At 35.6% G+C, this 21,682-nt stretch overlaps 1 protein-coding gene across 8 annotated transcripts in view; it reads right to left on the minus strand.

Moving 5' to 3' along the window:
* MTDH (metadherin) overlaps nt 1-21,682 on the minus strand; it is a 56,707-nt gene that overhangs the window by 17,061 nt on the left and 17,964 nt on the right. For 2 of the 8 annotated variants that reach the window (XM_032858641.1, XM_032858638.1), the window contains exons 3-8: nt 12,828-12,912; nt 11,959-12,135; nt 10,478-10,543; nt 8,873-9,109; nt 6,250-6,336; nt 3,985-4,083 (exon numbers count right to left, since the gene is read on the minus strand). In XM_032858641.1, coding sequence (XP_032714532.1) covers nt 3,985-4,083; nt 6,250-6,336; nt 8,873-9,109; nt 10,478-10,543; nt 11,959-12,135; nt 12,828-12,912 — 751 coding nt within the window. The remainder of the gene's footprint in view (nt 1-3,984; nt 4,084-6,249; nt 6,337-8,872; nt 9,110-10,477; nt 10,544-11,958; nt 12,136-12,827; nt 12,913-21,682) is intronic. The other 6 variants (XM_032858643.1, XM_032858639.1, XM_032858640.1 and 3 more) reach the window with 6 other exon arrangements.

Below are 21,682 nucleotides of genomic sequence, written 5' to 3' on the forward strand. Positions count from 1 at the left end.
AAGCCAGGTCTCTAAGACTGCTGGCCAGAAACGACACTTTATTTTCTTTTATAAGAAAAAAAGTTCAGATAAGTGGGTGGGCAATATACTAACATAAAACTATTTTCTTAATAAATATGGTGGTGTGGAGGGATAACAGGTAAATATCTAGTAAAGTATTTCATAACATTACTTTTTTAAAGGCTTATATAACCAAAAAGGTTGGGGAATGACAGCAACCTATGGTTTAACTTCTATAAGAACATTACGAGAAGCACAAATCTCTATTGGCTTTATAAAGGTTTACGGTGATTTTTTTCCAAGTTTATTGATTTCAGGTTTGTTCGTTTTTTTATTAATTGGGATCAAATAAAACTACTTTATAAATCAAGAGATCACCTAAACATAAAAGTTGTCACCAGGAGACTTCTAAACACATAATTCTTAAGATTCACGGGCCTAATATGCTACTAAACTTTCCTTTAAGGAAACTATGCAGTATAGTTTAATTCACTGGATAGTTTTCTCCATTTATAAACAGAGTAACTTCTCATTTCTCAAAATTCTCCCATTGGTTTGCAGATATCTTTTCAAATAGCTGTATTAGTGTCTTTTCAAAATGGTAAGGGACTTATCTATTTAATTTGCTTGAATAATGTTTTAGGTTTAAGCATCTCATAGCTAATCACTTATTTTATCTCAGTTAAAAAAAAATGGCTGTCAGTCGTTTTTGGTCAGAACTTATTTTAGTATTAACTTTAATTCAACAAAACAATTATGTTAGAAAGACTCCAGGGCGCCTGGGTGGCTCAGTGGGTTAAGCTGCTGCCTTCGGCTCAGGTCATGATCTCAGGGTCCTAGGATCGAGCCCCGCATCGGGCTCTCTGCTCAGCGGGGAGCCTGCTTCCTCCTCTCTCTCTGCCTGCCTCTCTGCCTGCTTGTGATCTCTGTCAAATAAATAAATAAAATCTTAAAAAAAAAAAAAAAAGACTCCAGTGTTCAAACAGACAATACTAATGAACTCCACTGAGTAGACAAATGTTGCCCCAGAAGAATATCAATAGCAACATAGTACTGATTGAACATTTACTGTATAATCAGGCAGTGTTCTAGGTGCTATATATATACTTTATCATTTAATTCTCTCACAGCTATGGGAGAAGAACTATTTTTACAAATGATGAAACTGAAGCATACAATGACCATGCTACGTACCTAAGGGTAAAGGCTAAGTATTCAAACCCAAGCAGTTGGTCCTCAAAACTCTTGCTCTCAACCCCTTAACTATGCTGCAGCAAATTCATTCGCTTTGGTGTGCCAACAAAAACAAAATCCTATCAAAATCGGACTTGTTACAAGGGTTATGATGATGTTGTTCCTTTACAAAGATCAAGACAACTAATAAGATCAACATTCTCTTTAAAAAAACTGTTATCTTGGGGCATCTGGGTGGGTCAGTCGGTTAAGCGGCTGCCTTTGGCTCAGGTCATGATCCCAGGGTTCTGGGATCAAGCCCGTCGGGCTCCCTGCTCGGTGGAGAGCCTGCTTCTTCCTCTCCCTCTGCCTGCCGCTCTGCCTACTTGTGCTCTCTATCTCTCCGTCAAATAAATAAATAAAATCTTAAAAAATGAATTTAAAAAAAAAAGTTATCTGGGGCGCCTGGGTGGCTCAGTGGGTTAAAGCCTCTGCTTTCGGCTCAGGTCATGATCCCAGGGTCCTGGGATCGAGCCCCGCATCGGGCTCTCTGCTCAGCGGGGAACCTGCTTCCTCCTCTCTCTCTGCCTGCTTCTCTGCCTACTTGTGATCTCTGTCTGTCAAATAAATAAATAAAATCTTTAAAAAAAAAAAGTTATCTTCTGTAGTTTAGAATCTTAACTTTATATTCAAGCATTTGGGTAAATTCAATGCCTTTTTGTCAGGTAATGATGTTTATGCCTCAAACCAGACAGTCCGTATCTTAATCAGATCACACTATTAAATGTAAAGCTAGCGTATGTGTGTACATTCACACACACACATATACATACTCTGTGGATTAGTTATCTCAAATACCGAGTCACGCATCTTGTAAATTTAAAAGGAATAATTAAGTTCATGGAGTATCAAAATTAAGCACATTAAAGACACAAAAAATAAAATTCACAGAGAAAAATGAGGTTAAAGAGAGACTTTGGAATTAAAAGACTTCCAACAGCCTAACCACTGAAAGATGGTGTTTCTGATACTTTTAACTTGCAATAGTGTCCTGTGGATACATGCTTTTTCTTCAGTCTTTTATCTTAGCAGCCAGTTGTGTTTTCCATGTCATAAGAACTCTAAAATGGATAAAAGTGGAGTTACTCTGTGCAGGCAGGGAAACCTAGAGCCCTGATGGCTTGGATGTCCTCCACCTCAGCCCCCAGTTGCCTCGCTGCTCTTCTCTAGCATTCCTGTAACTGCTCTTCAATTCTATTCTGCACAGAGCTGATCATTCTTCCCGAAGTACAGAGACTTTTTTTCCCCAAAATCGTTATCTTCACATCCTGTAATACCTTAGGGATTTACATGGTACTGTATAATTTGCAAAAAGCTTTGATGTTCATTCATTACCACATTAAAACCTCACAACGATCTACAGAAGTAGATAGGACAGATTATTTGCTCCATCTTACAGCTCAATTATCCAGAATCCAAGGTAAGTGCTGAAGTCCAAGCCATACAAGGTACTATGTATTAAATTAAGGACTAGAAGTAGGAAATACCTTCCCAGGTAGCATGCCAACCCCACTTCCCTAATCTTTAGCCAGCAATTCAAGGATTTTTACGGCCTCATCTACCCTTTCCACCCCACTTCCTTTAATCTGCAAGAATTGTGCTTTAGTGAATGTATAGAGACTAAGTAGTCTAGACTACTTTTTTGTACTGCATTGCAAGTTTACCTCCGTGATTACAATCATCACTAAGGCTGGACCATGTGGTGATTTTAAGAGCATGAACTCTGGTGTCAAGACTACCCAAGTCTGATACCATTTCCTCCACTTAGCTAGCTGTGTGTGGGTTAGGTAAGTTTCCTTTGCCTCAGTTTCTTCATCTGGAAAGTGTGGGGAAAAAACAGATACCTTGTAGAACTGCTGTAAGCATTAAAATAAGCTAATAAAATGCACAAGACTTAGACCAGTGCCTGGTACAGTCAGCTATTTGCTTTTCTTATCATTATTACTACTGAACACCTCTGTTTTATAAAGCACTGCACTAGGTACCAAGGCATCAGGAGTAATGGGAAGTTCCAAGTTTTAGAGAGTTTCATTTCAACTCTACTTGAAGAAACACAAGATATTCTTCAAGAATCCCCCCCCCGCCACTGGCCAAATAGTGGAGAAGTCCACAAGGTAACAAATAAATGCTAAATAAATAAAAGGATGGCTGTAAAAATTCTGAGAAAGGAGTATATTTTGAGGTTTGAAGTTGCAGGGGAAAAAAATCTTATTAGATTTTCTTTTTTTTTTTTTTTAGGTGAAAATGGCGTTAAGTTCTCTGAACATAAAAACCATATTCTTTTCTCTTCCTCTTTTTTTTTTTTTTTTTTTTTTAAACTAACTCTTGTCTTTAACCTTCCTAAGCTTCCAGTGGGAATCAGGCTAAGAAAATGATTTTATAATACGAAACTTGCATATCTCACAAACTGAAAGCCATTCCTATATATTATATTCATTCTATTAGACTAAAACTAAGAGGAGAAACAGAACATTCATTTAAAACAAAAATATTTAAAATAAAAACTACAGAGCAACTATAAGAAAACATCATGTTTAAATATTGCCTCAATCACAAAAAGTATAAATTTAAATTCTACAGATATTCAATCATCAGTTTACAAGTAGTATACACATTTAGTATTAAATTATATTACTATGGCCTAAGAGGTGAAAATTAGGATTAAAATTAAAACATAAAGCATGAATTTAGGGTGCTAGAAAGAAAATTCTGAAAAAACAAAAACAAAAACATAATTTTAAAAGGACATACTTAACCCAGACCATTCATCATCGATATAGGGTTGATTACGGCTAACATCCCACTGATAATCAGAAGTGGTAGAATGAGAAACTGGCTCAGCAGTAGACCCTTAAATGAAAACGAATGCAATAAAATTAAAAATGGAATTTTCTAATGATGCTTCATAACAATAGTTCTATACTTTGCATACGGAGTTTAAATTATTTTTTTTCCCCTAAAAGGAAAAATTCAGACATTAGAAAAAGAGTTAAGGAAAAGTAGAATCGAGGGTAATTTCAGGTTAAGCATGATAATCACTTGATTGAATTAACTGGTTGGACAGTATATATTGTCCTTAGTATCAATCCACTAGATTTTGTCTTTTATAATACCTATTTTAAACTGATAATCTACAAATTTCAAGGTGAAAAAAAAGTTCTTTTATTTTGTTCTTAATGAAAAATAAGCATAAAAGAAATCCTGAATGTTTCGGGATATGCCTATAACCTGAGAGAACCTTAAAAGAGAGAGCTAGAAAATACCTGGGTTTGTTGGGAACGTTCTGCCTAAGAAAAAGTTAAAGAAACATGAGTATTTAGAGAGGTGACAGAGGGAAGGGAAGCTGGTGGTTTAGAGATCAAGTTAAGTTCAGGTGTACTTAAAGAGAAGAGACTATTATCTTCTAAGTATCTTCTAAGTTCCTTCTGTCTTCATTTTTGGGGAGGAGGTGGGGTGAGTATGGGGTCACACAGTCTTTAGAATCTGATGAAAGCTGTGATGGACTACTGTCCAGAACTCACACAAAATTTTGCAGATAATTTTGGGGGCACAGAAATTCATGGGTACCAGGTCAAAAATCTTTGTTCTACAGCTATAAATTCATTTTAGAATGCAAACATAAAAGCAGGGATTCTCCATCAGGGATACTTATACCCGAGACCTTCTGAATCAGAATTCCCACATGTACTAGAATCCTTGGGAGACTCTGATACTCACTTTGGATTCAGAGCCACTGATACAAAGAAATGGTTAAGAAAACCTGTTAACATAAAAGACTTATATACAATTATCCCCTCTTATAAAAGTCCTTCCTAACTTACACGTTTTCACCTGGTTAAAGATGATCTTACCAGCCTTCCACTAATATAATGGCTTGTTACACACTTAAAATAGTTACATATTTTTAAATATAAACAAATAGAATAAGCCTATAAACTCATGTATTATTAGCATATTAGCTGCCTATAAGCACCACAGTAACACTATTGCCCATGCTGCTTTCTCTTTCCCTGAATATATGAAGAGAAGAGCATCTGTGCTGTGCCAAGTCATCAAATGAAAGGCAATTAATTCCTATCTCTGGAAATGAAATGTAGTCTATGAGAGCAGGGGTTGGCCCACAGGCCAAATGCAAATGCCAAATGCAAACACTCCCTTTTTGTGTGACCCATGAGCCAAGATCAGTTTTTATATTTACAAATGACTTTAAAAAAAATCAAAAGAATAGTATTTCAAAACCAGACATAGCCATCTGTTTATGTATTCTCTCTGGCTGCCTTCCGGCTATAGTATCAGAACTAAGTAGTTCTGCAGAGATAGCAGGGCCCACAAAACCTAAAATACTTATTACTGTGCCCTTAGAGAAAAAGTCTGCTGACCTCTCATTCTAGTGACTTCAGACACTGTGGAGCTACCTAATTAGTAAACTGGGTCCATGAATTCCACAGTAAACAAAAGGTTTCAAGCTAAACACCTCCCACATTTATGTAGTATTTGTTAAGTACATTGGACTTCTTTATGATTAATAAAAGGCACCTCCATTTAAGTAATGCTGAAATGATAACAGTTTATTAATAACACTATATTTTCTAAATCAACAGATACTCTAAGTAGAGTTATTATGTGAGGGTCTATATAACCTAAAAGGCTTACGTATAAACTCATGATGAGTAAAGGCAAACAGAAATTGCAAGCAGAAGTATGGTAGAAATACGCTAGTAACAGGAAAGTATCATGAGCCGGAAAGGAAGGCCTTCTATCTGTATTTGTCTGTGTGCCAAGGAACTTTCAGTTATGTCAGGCCACAGAATCTAACTATCTTCACGAGAGAAAGGAACCGAGCCACCTATAGTTAGGAATTTAGGTCTTCTTTTCTTCCCTTTTATTAAGGCCTCTGCTACTTTATATATTATTTATGTTGATAGCAGTACTTGACTATTTTTCAAATAGCATGAGCTAAAAAGAATTTAAACAGAAGTTCTTTTGTTAACTAAATGAAAGACTGTTTTCACATACCAGAAACAGCAGAGTTAAGTGTGAGAGATGCAAAAGAAGAATTCTGTTCAGAGGTATTCATTCCCCTATCCACACTAGACCAAGCAGCTGTTAAAATAAAGAACGTCACTTGGAACCTTCAATTTGCAAAAGAAAAGTTGAAAGATACGTACAGATTTAAACTGTGATAATAATATTTAAAGATAACCTTAGAAATTAGGACAATACAGCAATAGTTTCTATTTATTGGATGTCTATTATAGGCCAAGCTCTTCATACCAAACACTAATCCTTAGTGTAAGCCTGCTAGGCACAATTTCAGAGTAGTTAAGGGACTTTCTGACAGCCAAAAAACAGCTGACCCATGACTGGAACTTAAGCTGATTTCCAAAACCTATGTCTTTCTCCACTTTAGCAAGCTACCTTATTATTTACCATAATTATGCTACTACTTGGAGCCCGGCACTGCACTTGGTACTTGATATTCATTATAGCCAATCCTCACAACTATTAAAATAGGAGGTTCATACAGGTTAAAAAACTAAGCCTGATTTCCATAAAAGTTATTATGTGGGAAAACAGGGATTCATTCCAAATAGGTCCATTTCTACTAGTCCACACTCATTCCACTATATTATACTATTTCTTCAACATTTTCAAGATCTTTTTTACTTACATAAATGAGTATTTTAAGCAATATATATATCCATGAGACCAGTCACACCAGTCTTTTCTTAGAGATTCACTATAAACCCAATTTAATATAGTTCCCTTTCAGTTTCAACAAAGGTACAAATCCACCCAGGCAGGAACTCTAACCTACTGCTTAATTTTATCTGTAGCAACCACTAAGCAAATACCATCTAATTTATGTCCTAATTAGGAAAATGCTACATAGCTTTTATAAGTAAATTGCAAATATCTGAAAAGGCCATAGTTTTTAACATTACTTGATAAAAATCTGATGATCTTTTGTTAAATATGAAAAGGTGCTTTAAAGCACAGACATTTCTGCTTTCTTCACTATGGAAAATGAGGCTGGGAATTAGGGACTGTCTTCTTCCAAACAAATTTTGGTATTTCCACACAATTTCTGGACATTCCAAGGAAGAACAAGCTTAAAAATAACGGTCAGTAGATCTAGAGTTGGCTTTCTGGGGACAATAGTCAACATGAGTCTTCTTAGACTTAAAAGTGACGGGAAAAGCAAATAATGCTGGAATAAAGTTTTTTTCCACTTAACCACTAAAAACTCCGTAGTGTCTATTGCTCTCCCAAACAAAAGAACTAAAACAAAAGTATTTGCAACAAGCACAACAGAAAACAAGTGTACATTTAATGTACAAGGAATTACAACTTGATTAAAACAACAACAACAAACAAGAGGCCGTTAGACAAATGGGCGAAGAACGTGAATAGACAATTCATAAAACAGAAATGATCGAGAAAGTTGCGAAAAATATTCAACCTCATTACTGATTTTAAAAAGTTAATCAGAACAATTTATGTATTTTGTATCAAGTTAGAGAAGATTTTTTAAATAAGAATACCCAGTCTTGGTCAGCACATATCAACGGCACTCATATGGACGCTGACAATTTAGCATCACTAAATTGATGCTAAATTAGAACTACTCTCTTAGAAAACACTTTGACAACATGTCATAGAGCACTGTGTTTATAGTCCCTTAAACCCAGTAACATCACTCCCAAGACTCTATGCTAAAGAAATAACCCAAAATATAGTCAATTCAATGTTATTTACAATGGCTAAAAAACAGAAAATTTTTTTTTTATAATATGGGAATAGCTGAATAATTTATACGCTATGCTTATACAGTATATTATAGGGCTTTCAAATAAAAATACAAATAGGAAAATGTTTATGTTACTATACTAAGTGTGTGTGTGTGGGGGACATAAAATTGCATATCCATTTTCGATTATGTAAAACAAAACAAAACAAAACAAAACAAAACCCAAAAAACTACACAGGGAAAAAAGACCATTAAAAAATAAAAAAACAGTGGTTGTCATTGGGTGGTGTGAGAACAGTGGGGTTTTCCTTCTCTTTAAGTGGTTTTCCATATTAAACATGGACTTTTCTATAACACACACACACACACACACACTGGAATTTAAGTTGCTTATTATCTGATGGCTTTCAACAAGAATAAGCTTCTCAATTACTGTCTGTATCTTTAAAACCAAAGAGGAAAAATTAATTATAAATAGGCATTTTGCAGACTGTGAAAAGTATAAAAGTGGATGCTGTAAACTACTTTTATTATTCTTATTTCAACTCAACAGAAGAACTGTTGAAATTAATTAAAAATTCTGCTCACACATTACATTTATAACATCACCAAAAACACACAATTACACCCCTTAGCTATACTGATAATCAGATGATAATCAGATAAAAAGTATGTCAAAACAATAAGTAAAGTAAAGCTACTACTGACTTTTTAAATTCCCACTTTGCTCTATGTGAAGGATTTGAATGAGTTAGTTATTACTATTAGCTCTGTATAGCTTTACTCCTATTTTCCACTCATGGGTTTTTTTTTTCATTCCTCAAAAATTCAAAATGTACCAGAAAGAAGCAACTGTAAATGAACTTAAAATTTTCCAACACTTCTTACCAATGCCAGAAAATATTGAACGGTCACTCCAACTCCTTCCCCAGTCTTTTCCATTTGCATTAGCATCTGCAGTGTCTTGGCCCCAGGCAGACGGCTCACTTTTCCTCTTGCCTGCAGAGGCAGGCGAAACAGAGTTCCACTTCTCCTCACCTGCACTGATCTGTGAGGAGAGTTTCACAGACTTTTCATTCCAGCCTCCTCCATTTACAGTGAGGTTTTCGTTCAATCCTGAAGAAACTTAAAGAAAAGAAAACAAGGTTAAAAACTGATAAAACGGGGATATTTTCAAATTTCTCTGATTGCCTGGTTTATATTTATCACTCCTTTTATCCCCTACTGTCCTCTAAACAGCTTGAGCTTTAAAAATAAAAATGAAAACTCTTAAAAGTGACATGACCACCATGAATGACTTCTAATTTAAAAAACTAAGAGTAGGCTTGAACTTTATATATTACTGATGCTTTCAACAGCAGAATGACTTGCTCAAAGAAAGTACAAAAGAGCAAACAGGAAAACAGCACATATTCTGCTGTACTCAGAATACTCACCCACTAAAAATATGAACACTTCTCCTTAGTTACATGTTCTTTTCTTAAATATTTATACACACACGTATACACACACACACGAAGTATAAGGCAGTGATTCTGAAACCTGGCTGCACATTAAAATCAACTGAAAAACTTCTTAAAAGTAGACACTGGAGCCTCAGCCCAGACTAATTACAATCAGAGCTCTAAGGGTGCTTGGCTGGCTCAAGTCGGTAGAGCATGTAACTCTTAATCTTGGGGTTGTGAGTTCAAGACCCATGTTGGGCACAGAGATTATTTAAGAAAATAAAAATAAAATAAAATAAAATCAGAGTATTTGTATGCTGGTACACGTATGTATGTGTGTGTGTCGTTTTTCAAAGCTTCCTAGATGACTATAATGTGTAGCCAGGATTGAGAACCATGGGAATGAAAGGAAGCTGACGGGATTAAAACAAGCCTGAAACAAGAAGGTGCTTTTTCATTTCCGAGTTTATATTTTACTACCACACTTTTAGTTTTTAGGTAAGGTATACCACTCTACTTGATTCAATCTTTACCATAAATGAGTAAATAAAATATATTTTCTAATTGTGAAGCATGGTATAACTTCAGACTGTAGTCCATTTATTGCAAAATATTTGATATTGTTAAGGATGCAATTTGAACAATTATAGGTTTAAGATTTTTTTTTCTTAATAAACAGGGGTAAAATATTTTATCCCATAAATGCCTATATTGAAACCAAGTCCTCCCCCACCCCAAAACTTTCTTTTCTCTTTTGGCTTACACAATGCAAGCAAAAAATCACATATAAACTATTACTAAAAAAATGTTTTTACATATGGGGAGAGGGAGAAACAACTAGAACATACCAAAGACTGTTAGAAGTGGGAATGATTTTTCTTTTTATCCATTTTCCAAAATCTCTGGATTGTGATTATGTTACTTTAGTAATTAAAAATCATTTCTAAGCCTTTTTTTCCTTCTGTATCATTCATGTGAGGAAAGAGACATGTATATAAGTTTCTATTCTGATGGGCCTTCAATTTAAGTTACATGTAATTTCTCTCACCCTGAAGTGTAGAATCTCCTTTTCCAGACTTAAAGTTGCTAACTTGAACATTTAGATGAGAATCACCTGGTTGAAATAGAAATAAAATTTATTTAATACTAAATAGGCCACTATGCACATTAAATTAGGAGTTAACATACAAATTTATTTTCACTTATTATTTTTAAGAAATTATTTCTTCAAGTACTAAATTCTTATATTGGAAGAGAGTGTTACTCACAACATACTGGACATGTCCTTAAGGAACTGAGTTCTGTAGTTACCATATTCTTAGTCAACTAAAATGGCAATATAGGACCTGGAAAATCATTCAAGTATATATGGAGTCTGCTGTTCTGCAATATTTATGAGATTCTTTTGAATAGGAACTGGAGAACTGGGGCTTTGTAATTGGATTCAACTTTGCCACCTCTCAACAATGCCAGCTGCCTTTTCAATAATCCTGGAAGCAAACACATCCAACTTAACAAGAACGCTGCCAGTATTTGGGACCGGGACTTAGGAAATACGGCAAGGGGTAAGGCAAGGGATACAAAAACATACTGTAACAAAGATACCATTTCTCTGACACTAAAAAGCATTTAATGATTACAACGTATCAAAAAACCAGCTCAACACAGGATTGTCCTAGCAAGGAAGGCATGCACAAGACAGTGAAAAAGGGTCACCAACAGAAAGAAGCACTAAAGCATGGCTAATATGTTTAACAGTGAAAAAGCATAAACAGAAGTCATTGCTATATCAAAGCAATAAATTCCAGCAAGTCTTCAAGCAAAAAAGGAAAAGATAACAAGGCTACGAAAGTGGCCTGGAGACAAATGCGGGGTGAGGAGGCAATTAATAAAAAGGTGAAGGAAGAAAAGTCAATGCCCAAGTTGAACAGTATCACTCTGCAGATGGCAATGTAAAGAGCTTGAGCTAAGAAGCCATCAGTATTGCATAGTGTGAGCACTTGAAATACTTGGGAAGAACATTAGCTCAACAACCTCTCAAGTTCCAGTCCAGCTTTATCAAACACCTACGGCATTCTCAAAAAGTCAGGGTGATAAGAAGTCCAGATAGAGCCTGCACTATCCAGAACATGCTTGCTTCATCTTGGAATGAAAGCATCCAACATGCAGGATTGGGGACAAATAATTTTATTTAATAAATGTCTTGTCCACTAAAAGAAACGGAGATGTAAAAGAGCTGGGGCGAAGCAACGCACACAAGAAAAAAAAGGCAACATCATTTTCTCATGTGACTCAAGGCAGAAAGGCAATTTTCATTCAGCAGGCCATTCATTGGGCAGTACGGAACAGGTAACACTGCTAGTTATCAGGTAAACCAGTATGTGGTCCACGGTGCTCTCATGAAGAAGGGTGTATCAGCACAGTGATGTAAGCAGTTCAAAATAGTCAAATTTTGACAGAATGATATTTTGTACATCTGATTAAAAGGAGCTGGATTTGATGTATGACTCTTATGTTCCACCAATATACCTTTATTCTTCTTGGAACCAACAGGAAATGATGCAGTTGTAAGTTGCTCGGTGGTAACTGTGATGGTATTTTCTATCCCAGGGATAGTTGAATCCAATGAACCAGAATCAGTCTGCACCTTATCACGTTTACGCTGCTGTCGTTTCTCTCTGTGACTAATTTTAGTTTCCCAGGCTCCTGACATAGCCCCAGAAAAAAAAGTGTTATTCAGTAAAGGGGAAGACAAAAAGTTGTAGTTTTGAGGGGGGAAATGGGGCAGGGCACATAAGATATCATGATAAATTTAGAGAGTAAACTAAAACCCCAGAGTACTGATTATATTAATTTATCCTAAGCATTTATTCTAGTCCCAATATGTTGTTTTAGGCAGCTAACTGCCATTATTATTTATTCTGGTAATTTTTATCAACTGTCATCTATGATTTAGGAAAAATGAGAAATGTAAGTCATTCTGTGTATCTTTTTATCCTGCTGGAGAGAACGGAGAGTGTTATAAATAATTACTAATAAGTGGGTTTATTTGGTGATGACAATAAAGGGCTTCCTAGGGATAGTGTATTTAAAAACAAGAGCAGGGAAAGGTCCAAATCAAAGAAACAAAGACAAAATAACTACCCAAGACACTGAGCTAGACCTTAAATCTCAAGGTGGTTCCCTTCAGGAAAAGCACTATTAGATTCTTAAGTAATTTAGATTTAAAAAAAAAAAAGTGTTTTCTAACAATGTCACAGATCTGTACATTAAAATCTGTAATTATTAAGAGAAAAGCTAGATACAAGATTAAGCGATACAAATGCAGCTCTTATATAATGTACCATGGTAAAAAAGGATTAAAAATTTTTCTATAGTCCTTTCACTTGCTCAAGTACCTTCATCAACTTCCTTTCCATCATGGCGTGAACTGTTTTGCACTGCTTTAGCATCTGACTTTGATTTCTTCTTATTTTTCTTTGACTGAAAGTAAAATAGAATGTTACTTAATACTTCATTATGTTTTTGAAAAGGTAGGAGTCAGTAAGATACATAATGAAATGTATGATGCTGACAACTAAAAAATTTAATATTTGGTTAAAAAACTTAACATTAAATGGCAATAATAATATGAGGTTACCATTTATTGAGTGGTTACTCTATGCTAAGTACCTCGCACTCATTTTCTTCATTCCCTAAAAAAACTCACTACAGAAGGTATTATTCCCATTTTAGAGATGAGGAAATGGAGACTTAGAGCTGTTAAATATTAAATAGGTGTCTAGGGTCACATTAAGAGTTAGTAAATGGTAGCATCAAATTAGGAAATAGGTCTATCTGGCTCCAAAGTCTGTGCCCTTAGATACATGCTGCCCTAACTTACATTATAAGTAAGGTACTATAATACAATATGTTCAGAGCAATAAAATAAAGACCTACAGTTAATGTTTAGAAAGAAAATGATGCACTGATTATTGGTTTTTGGATTTCATAAAGCACATTGTTGGAATACCCTATTGTATAGCAAATTAGTGGGTCAACTGTACAAAGCAGATAGTATCTTGTCGGTTTCAGAGCAATGTGAAAATACCTAGGATTTGCATGTGGTAGATGGTTAGTAATTCATTAGAGAAAATACCTTTACACACAAGATACAGATATTTTGAAATAGCCTTCCAATTCCCTTCTGCTAATATTTTCTCCTCTCGAGAGCTCATTAAAACTTTATAAAGCCATGATTTCTATACTTAGATTAGTGCTTCGAGAAGAATACTAACATTCATGAAATAGTGACTTTATTTATAATTTGCATTCACTCATTTAACTATTTGTTGAGACTGGCTACATATATGTATTATTGTACACTATCTGGAAGTTAAGTTTACCACCAAAAAAGATTGTATCTAGATAGTAAGTCTTTTTCATGGGTAAAGCAGTAAATGATAGTCTGATGAAGCAATAAATGACAGCTCTTAACAGTGATTAAAAATTCTTTGACAACAGGGGTATATAATAAACTATTCAAAACCATGTTTTTTATTTCCCATAGTTGATTTGTACCTGTTTCTTGGCATGGTCTCATGAACGTGTAACACATCTCGGGTACTGCTTTATTTTACCTACCAAACCAGGCTCATATCCACTTTATAAAAATTGAGATATCATCTACATACAGTATTTATCCTCCTTAAGCATACAATTTAGTGGTTTTTAGTATATTTGAGGTTGTACAATTATCATCATTATCTAATTCCAGAATGCTTTCATCATCCCGAAAAAGAAACCTGGTACCTATTATTATTAGTCACTCTCCACTACCTTCTTCCCACCTGTAATCACCAGCAGTCATCTTCCTGTCTGTCTCTTACAGCCACTCTTTTTTTCTTTTTTTTTTTAAGATTTTATTTGTTTATTTGACAGAGAGAGATCACAAGTAGGCAGAGAGGCAGGCAGAGAGAGAGAGAGGGAAGCAGGCTCCCTGCTGAGCAGAGAGCCTGATGCGGGACTTGATCCCAGGACCCTGAGATCACGACCTGAGCCGAAGGCAGCGGCTTAACCCACTGAGCCACCCAGGCGCCCCTCTCACAGCCACTCTTAAGTAAACACAATACATGGAGCACTTGTTAATTACAGCCTAAAGTAGAGGTCAGCAAACTTTTTCTATAAAGGATCAAACAGTAAATATTTTAGTCTATGCAAGGCATAGACTGATTTCTACATGTAGCATAGACATAGACAATTTCTACATGTAGCAATTGAGAAACTCTGCTGCTATAGCACAGAAGTAGCCATATACAATATATAATCGAATAGGTACAACTGTGTTCCAACAAAATTTTATTTACAAAAATAGGTACCTGGCTGGATTTCGGGAGCCAGAGTTTGCCAACCCCTGGTCTATAGCAGCACTGTCCAACAGAAATATACTGCAAGTCATGCTTGTAATTTAAAATTTTCTAGCACACAGGTTAAAAAGCTAAAAGAAATAGGTAACATTAATTTTAACAATATATGTAAATCAACACTTTCAAAATACTATTTCAAAATGTAATTAATATAAAAAACTATTGGTAAGACAGCATAACAAAGAGTGCTAAATAGCCATCCATGAAAGTAGTTACTACATTGGACAGTACAGACCTACAGGAACTAATTAAAGTTAAGTTTATGAAGTGCCCCCGCTTCATTATTTTTTAATAATCTTCTAAATTCATGCGTTTAATACCTTAAACCTCAAACCTGACAAAGGTACAGAGATCCATTTAAATGAAGGCCATGCTTTCTAAAACATGCCATTAATTCTTCCACCTCATCTTTTATGTAGGCAAATATTTTTGTGGAATTTTAACTAGTAAAATTTAATCTTCCTCAGCACCAGTTGTTCCTGCAATTGAATCTGATGGTTCTACTTTATTCTGGCATTTTTAACAAATGGATTCACTAAAAACACTTAAACTTTAAAAAAAAAAAAAAAGTGGTTGTTACAGATCTTTTTAATTAACCCAGTTAAGTCTCAAAATAACTCTGTAAGGGACGCCTGGGTGGCTCAGTGGGTTAAGTCTCTGACTTCAGCTCAGGTCATGATCTCAGGGTCCTGGCATCGAGCCCTGAATCAGTCTCTCTGCTCAGCAGGGAGTCTGCTTCCTCCTCTCTCTCTCTGCCTGCCTCTCTGCCTACTTGTGATCTCTGTCAAATAAATAAATAAAATAAAATAAAAATAAGTATTGAATCTTTAAAAAAAAAAAAAAAACAACCTCTATGAGGCAGATGCTATTATTCCCACTTTACAGATGAGAAAAGGGAGGCACTGAGTGGTTAACTAGCCAACCCCAAGATCACATAATTAAGCGTCAGAGTTGGGATTTGATAAGCATGCTCCAGAACCTGGGCTGCCATGCTATTTTTCTGTTAGAAACTGCTCCTGAGCTGTTAAATTATGCAGATATGATAATTTTCACAAGTAATAGACAATTTTAATAACAAAATCACACAATGATGTAAACTTCTCAGAATACCCTTAGTTGCATGAATTTCTTAAAAAAAAAAAAGTCAGCTACTTTCTGACACATCTTATTAAAGTTTTCTTAACACTGACAGGACAGGTTAACTACAAATTTTTCCCCAAAAGATCTGCCATTTGTCATTATCAAAAAGGTCAACATGTTTGAAATACTTGAATTTTAGTAAAAGAAAAATGTGTGGCTCACTTTTTAAGTTGGTCAGCTTTATAAAAGTATTTTGACATATATAATCAATCAATCTCTTCTTTGTAAAATAAAGGATGATTCCCACCTTGCCCTTACTATAAGTTAAAGGCCTCATTTTCCAGTTTATAGTCTGTCTTTATACCTCTTTTGCCACCATAGATTTCTAGAAATAATGTAGTGAATGAATTTCATGCATGGTGCTACAACTAAAACTTCATCTCCCTACTCCCCAAATTTTATTTTTTAAATTAAATTTCAGTTCATGTGAGCTCTCCATCAGTGGCTTTTATTCAGTTTTCCACACCAAAAAATTTAAATTAAGTCATCCTTTCTTGAGAATGTATCTTTGTAGGTATTTTTTTTTAATCTTCAGTTGCTCACAAAAGTAGTTCTTTATGCATTTCATTATTGAAATAGAATATACCAAGTTCCCCAAGTGTAATGTCAGAATCATCTGTACATTTTTCCAATTTGCAATTTGCTCTGCTACTGATTTACTTAATTCATCAGCAACATTTTTACGCTGCACCCAACAGTATATGCTGATGAAAGAATGTGTTCTGGTTGACTGTCATACTGTTTTCTACAAATTTTACCATGGCAGAAAGAACAAGTGTTTCCCCACATACGTCTTTCCCCCTTTAAATCAGAAACCTCAAGAGTGGCTTCTAAGCATTCCTAACTATATTTAGTAAAATTCTGTCCTACTGGGTACTGAATAAACAATCATCTTTTTAAAAAACTGCAGAGGGACGCCTGGATGGCTCAGTCGGTTAAGCGGCTGACTTCAGCTCAGGTCATGATCCCAGCGTCCTGGGATCGAGTCCCGCATCGGGCCCCTTGTTGAGCAGGGAGCCTGCTTCTTCCGCTGCCTCTGCCTGCCACTCTGCCTGCTTGTGCTTGCTTGCTCTGACAAATAAATAAACAAATAAATAAATCTTAAAAATAAATAAATAAAACTGCAGAGGCCAATCTTCACATTTGGAATGCTTAGATATCCTGCTGATTGAGACAGTTTCAGAATATAATTAGCTAAAATCTCAAGTCACAGTATAATTGGTCAAGGCTTCTATTTCAAAAATCTTCCTTGATGATTTCAATTTTTTGTGACCAATTTCTTATCAGGTCTGATTAAATCATCTTAACCTCATGATGATGTGCTTGACAGAGGTCTTAGTAGGAATACCAGTGCCCATTTTATCTAATTGTTTATTTGCATTATCATCAACTACAATCTGTAGCTTCTTTGCAGCCTGTTTGTTCACTGAAGGTTAGTCTAGTTTAAGCTGGGTAACACAATCAAGAAACCCACAGAGTTGAGCACCTATCAAATGCAATCTGTCAAAATATGTTATGAGAAAAGAACCAATGAGGGCAGTCTTTCCATTGCAGCTTCCCGTTCTCAGGATCTGGCCCACGTAGCATCTTACTACCCTCTAAAATATTCCAAATGAGGATGCCAATGACTAGCCATATATTGATACAAATAAAGCTTAATTTGTTTTAATAAAAAACTAAGTAGAAATAGAAAGTCTAATATTTTCTTCCTTTATCCCAATGGCTTTTCCTGTGTACTTCACTTTGGAGACAGTGGTCTTAAAAAGCACATGTTGAAGTAGTTCTAGGACTACAAGTAATATGCTTCTGAATTCACAGAACTTAAAATACCAAAAAATTACAGGCTGCTTATAAAAAAAAAGACAAAAAAAAATGACTTCCATAAATAAGCTCATCTTTTACCTTTACCTTCCTGACATGGATGAATATTTTTAGTACAACACCCAAAGTAAGTGATAAAACTTATTAGAGCAGCAAAAGGTATATGTTGGCAGCAAAAGTACATCTACTGAAATGACTAACTGCTTCTTAGCAGATTTTGTTTAGGGAATTGTGAAGTATTAAAAAAAAAAAAAGGCAGAGGAGTGTTCAATTCAACTCAACGAATCTAATTTAATATTTGTACGGAGACAAAAACTATTATTAAGAGAGATACTGTACAAATTTTAACTTAGAAGATACTTTATTTTGCAATTAATTCTTTACACCAAGGTAGGAAGCCAGATTCTAAATGTAATCCTTACTCAATTTCTTAATTGTCTGGAAAATACTGGTCCTTAAAATTTTGGTCAACTGACATAACATAACATAAAAGCCCTATAATTATCCAAAGCCACAGTTGACAAAGTCAGGACTGATAAAGGAAATGAAGCCTGAAAAAAAGAAATGCTGAGTATTTCCTAAAGGTTATAAGTGGATACTATGATGCTTTTGTCTGTGGACGAGTGGCTAGTATGTAAGATTTTCCACTAATTCGGGATGCCTAGGTGGCTCAGTCGTTAAGTATCTGCCTTCAGCTCAGGTCATGATCCCAGGATCCTGGGGTCCAGCCCCGCATCTGGCTTCCTGCTCACCGGGAAGCCTGCTTCTCCTTCTCCCACTCCCCTTGCTTATGTTCCCTCTCTCCCTGTGTCTCTGTCAAATAAATAAATAAAATCTTTAAAAAAAAAAAAAAAAAAAAAAAAGCTTTTCCACTAATTCATGGCAAAAACTATTCTGTTTTCCGAGATTTTTGTTTTTTCTCTTTCCACCATGTCAAAACTGCCTTTTTTTGGCGGGGGGGGGGGGGGTAGTAATGGTGACAGTGGTTTTATTTTTTATTTATTTTTTTTAAAAGGGTGTGATTTTTCTAACATCTCTACAACATAAACTGATAGAACTTTTTTTTTTTTTAAAGATTTTATTTATTATTTATTTGACAGAGCAGAGAGCCCAATGCGGGGCTCGATCCCAATACTCTGAAATCATGACCTGAGCCGAAGGCAGAGGCTTTTAACCCACTGAGCCACCCAGGCGCCCCGGTGACAGTGTTTTAAAAAATGTACATACCTGACAAAATTAAAAACCTCTTAGTTGGTGAAATTTGTTTTGAAAACTTCAAACGACTGCCACTTGAAAAATCTGAAAACTACTGCTTCAGATCAGTTTCATCCACTTTCTGCCTAAGCAAATATGGCAAGTCCCTATTTTACATCACTCCGTGTTTAGCACTATTTATTTTTCTCAGTTGTCTCAAACATATAAATAAGCTGGGCATGGTTAAATGGCAAAGGATGGATGGTCCAAAGAGCTTATTACTTACATTTTTCTATACCAGCAATTTTTTTTTTTTTAAGATTTTATTTATTTATTTGAGAGAGATCACAAGTAGGCAGAGCAGCAGGTAGAGAGAGAGAGGGAAAGCAGGCTCCCCGCTGAGCAGAGAGCCAGATTCTTGGGCTGGATCCCAGGACCCTGGGATCATGACCTGAGCTGAAGACAGAGGCTTTAACCCACTGAACCACTCAGGTGCCCCTATACCAGCAATTCTTAATCTAACTTGGTGACACAATATAAGGATGATATTAATTGCAGAAAGTGTCACAAACCTTTTTAAAAGTGGAGAGAATTGCAACTGATGTTCCCCCTTTCCTGGTGGTGGTGGTGGTGGTGGCAGAGACAGTGTAATTTAAACTAAAGCCAAGACTATTTTACTCACTACTATTCTGATGCAGTTTCCTGAACGCAAGGAAGAAACAGGATTGCAGGTGCAGGGAAGTGCCCACACTTACACTTTACCTCTTTCTCCTTACCCTGATTAGTTATATCTTCTTTCACAGCACTTACCACCATCTGACATGAAATAATATATTTGCTTGTTTTTAACTGTCCCCTTGCCCCATTTTATCCTGTTCTATTGACAGTTATATTTCTAGTGCCTAGAATAATGTACCTTGCAGACAAAAGGTATTCAATTAATAGTTGGTTAATCAATGGAAGAGCCTCAAAGTAGACTGGATTACTTATGGCCCTGTCTGCCCAACTTTCACTGTCCCCAGAATAAAACCTCTGGGCTATTATATCTGTACACTTGATTCCATCATCCAAGCCATTAAATTATTTAAATATGTTTAGTGTGAGCTTATGAATTATGGCACACCACACAAGTTGTATGGCTATCAACCCAGAAACTTAAAAAGAAAATTACAAGAAGTCTTTCTTAACTCTTTTATCTATACCAAACTCTTTCCCAGATGTGGGCCTCATATTTCCAATAGCCTAATAAATTAATTCCACTTGGAGACCCCGTTTTCACAACAATCTTATTACGTTTAAAACAAATTCACTGGGGCACCTGGGTGGCTCAGTGGGTTAAAGCCTCTGCCTGGGTCATGATCCCAGGGTCTCTGCCTACTTGTGACCTTTGTCTGTCAAATAAATAAATAAAATCTTTAAAAAACAAACAAACAAAAACCCAAAAAACCAAATTCATTATTTTATTGTATTTCAATCCCCTCTTGCTTCATACAACTACAGCATCATGAAAGAATGATGGGCTAGTGTGAAAGTCCTGGTTCTGATCTCATTTCTGCTATTCGTCAGAGTTTAGACAAAAAATTTCTGCTATTTGTCAGAGTTTAGTAGCAGAAGTGAGGTTTCTCTGGTAAGATATTCCCTCTTTTACAGAAAATACTGTGGTCACCTTAAAGGGGACACTGAAAAACTAATTCCTTGGATGGGAACCCAAGACTCAAAGCTATAGATTTTGTGGCCCAAGGAGCCTGAAAGGTCAAGAGTCCAAGACCTATACAATCAGACTCAAAGCATTCCAGATAACGAAACATTTTAATGAACCCAAAAGACTATATTAGGAGTTTAAAACAGGGTTTCAGTAAAAAAAAAAGTCAGGGAGTAAACATTTTAGGCTCTGCAGACTATAAGGCCTCTGTTACAACCACTAAACTTTGCTGCTGGGAGTACAAAAGCAGCCATAGACAATAAATAAGTAAATAAATATGGGTGCATGTTCCAATAAACTTTCAAAAATAGGCAGAGCGCTAGACATGGCAAATAGGTCATGTTTTGCCAATCCCTGGTTTTAAATTAGTTTCTAAGATGTATTATGGAAGGTAAAACACAAATGTATGTAAGCTCACTGGGCATGCTGGTGTTCTCTGTTTTGCTAAGAGCTGCTATACCTACACTTGTTTAAAATCTACGATGCCTTGGAACAAGTTTGCCTTTGGTTCTAAACATTGATCACTCCTAGAGTAGTGGTTCTCAAGCGTCTTGGATATAGGATACTCTTAAAACAGACTGAGGATGTCAAAGAGCCTTTGATTATGTGGATTATACCTACTGATATCTACCATATTATAAATTAAAAGTGAGATATTATTTGGATATATATTATTTCAAAACAATAATAATTACATATTGTATAATTATACCTATACGAACAATAGTAAAAACATTTTAGTGAGAAGAGTGGTATGCTTTACATTTTGTAAGTATCTTTAGTGTCTGGCTTCATAAAAGACAGACTGCATACCTGCTTTTGCATTTAATTTTACTGTGTGATACATAATTTGAAGCATATGAAGACAATGTGGCTACATACACATAGAAATGTAATTGGAAAAAGAAGTCTTCAGAGTTTTTTCAGATAATTGCATTCTTCTTTGCTATTACACCAAAGATCTGTGGTCGACAGGGGCTGGAGCTAAGGG

This window comes from Lontra canadensis, unplaced genomic scaffold (assembly GCF_010015895.1).
Source record: "Lontra canadensis isolate GAN:19392208 unplaced genomic scaffold, GSC_riverotter_1.0 scaffold15, whole genome shotgun sequence".
Lineage (NCBI taxonomy): Eukaryota > Metazoa > Chordata > Mammalia > Carnivora > Mustelidae > Lontra > Lontra canadensis.